Below are 3,068 nucleotides of genomic sequence, written 5' to 3'. Positions count from 1 at the left end.
CAGCAACAGCCGGTGCCTCCTCCCCGGCGGCACCAGGGCCTGGACTGCCCCAGGGGTCGTGGCCCCACCAGCCCGGGGGCACCGCTCTGCCACCCTGCGGCGCCTGGGGGCCGGGGCCAGGGCTGCCCTCACCTCTGCTTGAGCTTCTGCAGGTCGTCGAGGAGGTTGTCGCGCTCGACGTCGACGCGGGCGCGCTGCCCGGTGAGCACGTCGATCTGGCGGCGCAGGTCGCGCAGCTCCTCCTCGTAGAGCACCGCCACGCGCGTGGGCTCCTTGCCCCGCAGCCGCTCCACCTCGGCCACCATGAGCGCGTTCTGCTGCTCCAGGAACCGCACCTTCTCGATGTAGCTGGCGAAGCGGTCGTTCAGCTCCTGCAGCTCGACTTTCTCGTTGGTGCGGGTGGTCAGGAACTCCTGGTTCATGGCGTCCGCCAGGCTGAAGTCCAGCAGCTCGCCTGCGCCGGCGTAGGCCGAGGACCGCAGCCCCGGCACCGTGCGGGACGAACGCAGCACCGTCAGGCCGGGCACGCCCGAGCTACGCGACACCTGGTAGACGCGAGACGACACGGAGCTGCTGGAGCCGGAGCCGCCGAAGGAGGCGCGCGGGAAGGACGGCGAGCCCCCGCCGAAGGCGCGGCGGTACGAGGAGACCCGCTGGCTGGACGAGAAGTGGCTCATGGTGGCGGTGGCGGCGGTGGCGCGAGGCGGCGGCTGGGGCTGGGGCTGGGGCTGGAGCCGGGCAGGAGTCCTGGACGGGACCGGGCGCTGCTATTTGTATCTCGCCTGACATCACCGCCCCTCCTCGAACAGCTGCGGCCGGGGGCCAGGAGGCGGCCTCACCCCCCCGCCCAGGCCCAGCTCCGTGCACGGGCTCGTGCTCCGCCTGGGAGCCCTGCAGGGGGGCGGCCCCCCGCCCCCGAGACGGCCGCAATGCGGGGGAGCAGACGAGGCTGGGGGCATACGTCACCCCCCGCCTGGCCGGCTCCACGCCCCAGGGGGGCGCTGCCAGGAACAGACACCCCATGCAGCTGGGGTGGGGGGCAGGCTGGGGGGAGCAGCTCCCAGGGGCAGGGGACCTCCATAAGCAGCAGAGCCCCCCGGCCACGGCAGCCCCCTATAGCTAGCGTGGCCCCCGACAGGCGCCCAGCACAGACTCCAGCCCATGGTTCCTGGGGGTGACCCCCCCACCCCACCCCCTGGAGGGGACCCATGGTGCCACTCCTCCGCCCCCTGCGTCTCCTGCCCCTGCCCCCCCCACGGATGGGGGGGCCATGGTGCAGCGCCCAGGCCTGACACAGGTGCCACGCTGACCCCTCCCTGCCATGTCACTGAGTCACTGCCCCCCCCCCGTACCAGCATGACGCGGCGGAGCCACGGTGATGTCCGTGGCACCTAAATAGCTGCCTCCCCCGTCCAGGGGTATTCCTGAGCCCGGGCCGGGCCGGAAGGACAGCACCAGGTGTTGGGGCAGGGCGCGACGGGCGCGGCACCATCGGCATCCCCCCAGGCCGGGCCGGGCAGCCGGGAGCTACAGGCCACCATAGGGAAACTGAGGCACGTGCCCAGCCTGGCCCGGGGGGAACCTGGCACCCAGCCCGGCCGCGGCCTGGCTTAGGCCATCCAGGCAGTGATGCCCACACTGTACCTCCCTGGCACCCCCCTCCTCCTGGCCGGGCTGCTTTGGGGGGCAGCAGAGCCCCCAGCACCTGCCCCGGGGACACCCCCCAGGCCGGCTCTTTGGCCCCGGGCACAGACAGGCCCTGCAGCTCTTGCCTGGCTCCTGCACCTGGCTCTGGGTCCAGGGAAACTGAGGCAGGCAGCTGGAGCCTCAGGTGCCAGAGCAGCTCCAGTACCCATGGCGTGGCAGGGGCTGCCTGTGTCCATCTGACAGCCCCCCAGGCTGCCCTACCCCCCAACCCAGGAGACCCTCCCTCAGGTCCCGGGTGCTGAACCCCAGTTCTGGCTCCAGCCTAGGCCCCGGCCCCGGCCCCCATCCCGTGCGGAGCTGGAGCTGGGCCAAGGAGGCGCCGGAGCCGGCGCGTGGCGGCTCCTGCGGCCCCAGCTCGGAGCTGCCTTTAAAAGGGAAGGAATTTCCAGATGGGGATGATGGGGGAGGGCTGGAGTGAGCTGGCAGGAGCCTCTCCCCCCTGCCCCGGCCCTGACCCCCCCGCCTGCATTCCAAGCCTGCCTGACCCCTGACCCCTGACCCCAGCCGTGGCAGGGCCCCAAAGCCTGGAGCCCCCCATGGCCCCATCCCACGGGGCTGGGGGAGGGGATGGAGCTGGGGGAAGGCCTTGCTGGAGCCGCCGGCCCCTTTCGGCAGAGACCCTGCCCTGGCCCCGATCCTGGAGCAGGCCGTGCAGGACCTGGCGGCAAGCAGCAGGACCGCGGCCAGGCGGGGCTTTCCCTGACCCCTGGCCCTGCCTCTGGGCTCGGCCCCTGGCACTGGGTGGGGGGCCCCGGGAAGCTTGGCTGGGTCCCCCTGCCTCCGCCACCCAGCCCCCGCCTGGGACCCGCGGACAAGCCAAGCGGCGGGAACCGCGCCCCACGCCGGCTCCGCTCCTTTTACAGCCATGCGGCACCGTGGAGCCGACGAGGCGCGCTGGGGGCGGGGGTCCATCCCCACGTCCCCTCCCTCCCCGCCCCGGTACAGCCGCTATGGTCTAAATAGGACATGGTTCTGCCAGCACCGCCTCTGCGGCACCGGACCCGCGGCCACGGCTGGCGGCTACGAGCTGACCGCTCGGGGCCGGGGTCTGCCCCTGTGGCCCAAACCGGGGGGGCAGTTGCCATTAACCCCTCGCAGCCTGCCCCCCGCTTGCCCCCTCCGTGCTGCCGGCCCCGAGGTTTCCTGCAGCCGGGGCCGCAGCCAGGGCCGAGCTCCGGGAGGAAGGAAGTGGCGGAGCTGGGGCGGGCGCGGGCAGGTGCTGCCGGACAGGAGTCAAATCGCACCGAGCTTTTTCTGGCCCCGGTGCCCAGAATAGCCACGACCGCCCTGGCCGCGCCGCGTGGGCCTGGCCGCGCACCGGGTGCTGCCACTCAGGCCGGGGCGGGGGTGCGGGTGGTGGG

The 3,068-nt window shown here is 73.1% G+C and overlaps 1 protein-coding gene across 1 annotated transcript in view; it reads right to left on the bottom strand.

Moving 5' to 3' along the window:
• DES (desmin) overlaps positions 1 to 677 on the bottom strand; it is a 10,716-nt gene extending 10,039 nt beyond the window's left edge. Inside the window, exon 1 of the mRNA XM_019522675.1 lies at positions 133 to 677. Coding sequence (XP_019378220.1) covers positions 133 to 677 — 545 coding nt within the window. The remainder of the gene's footprint in view (positions 1 to 132) is intronic.
• Positions 678 to 3,068: the final 2,391 nt, after the last annotated feature.

The sequence above is a fragment of the Gavialis gangeticus genome, unplaced genomic scaffold (assembly GCF_001723915.1).
Source record: "Gavialis gangeticus isolate Ggan-Ray unplaced genomic scaffold, GavGan_comp1, whole genome shotgun sequence".
Classification (NCBI taxonomy): Eukaryota; Metazoa; Chordata; order Crocodylia; family Gavialidae; genus Gavialis; species Gavialis gangeticus.
This window is presented reverse-complemented; position numbering and strand designations above follow the sequence as displayed.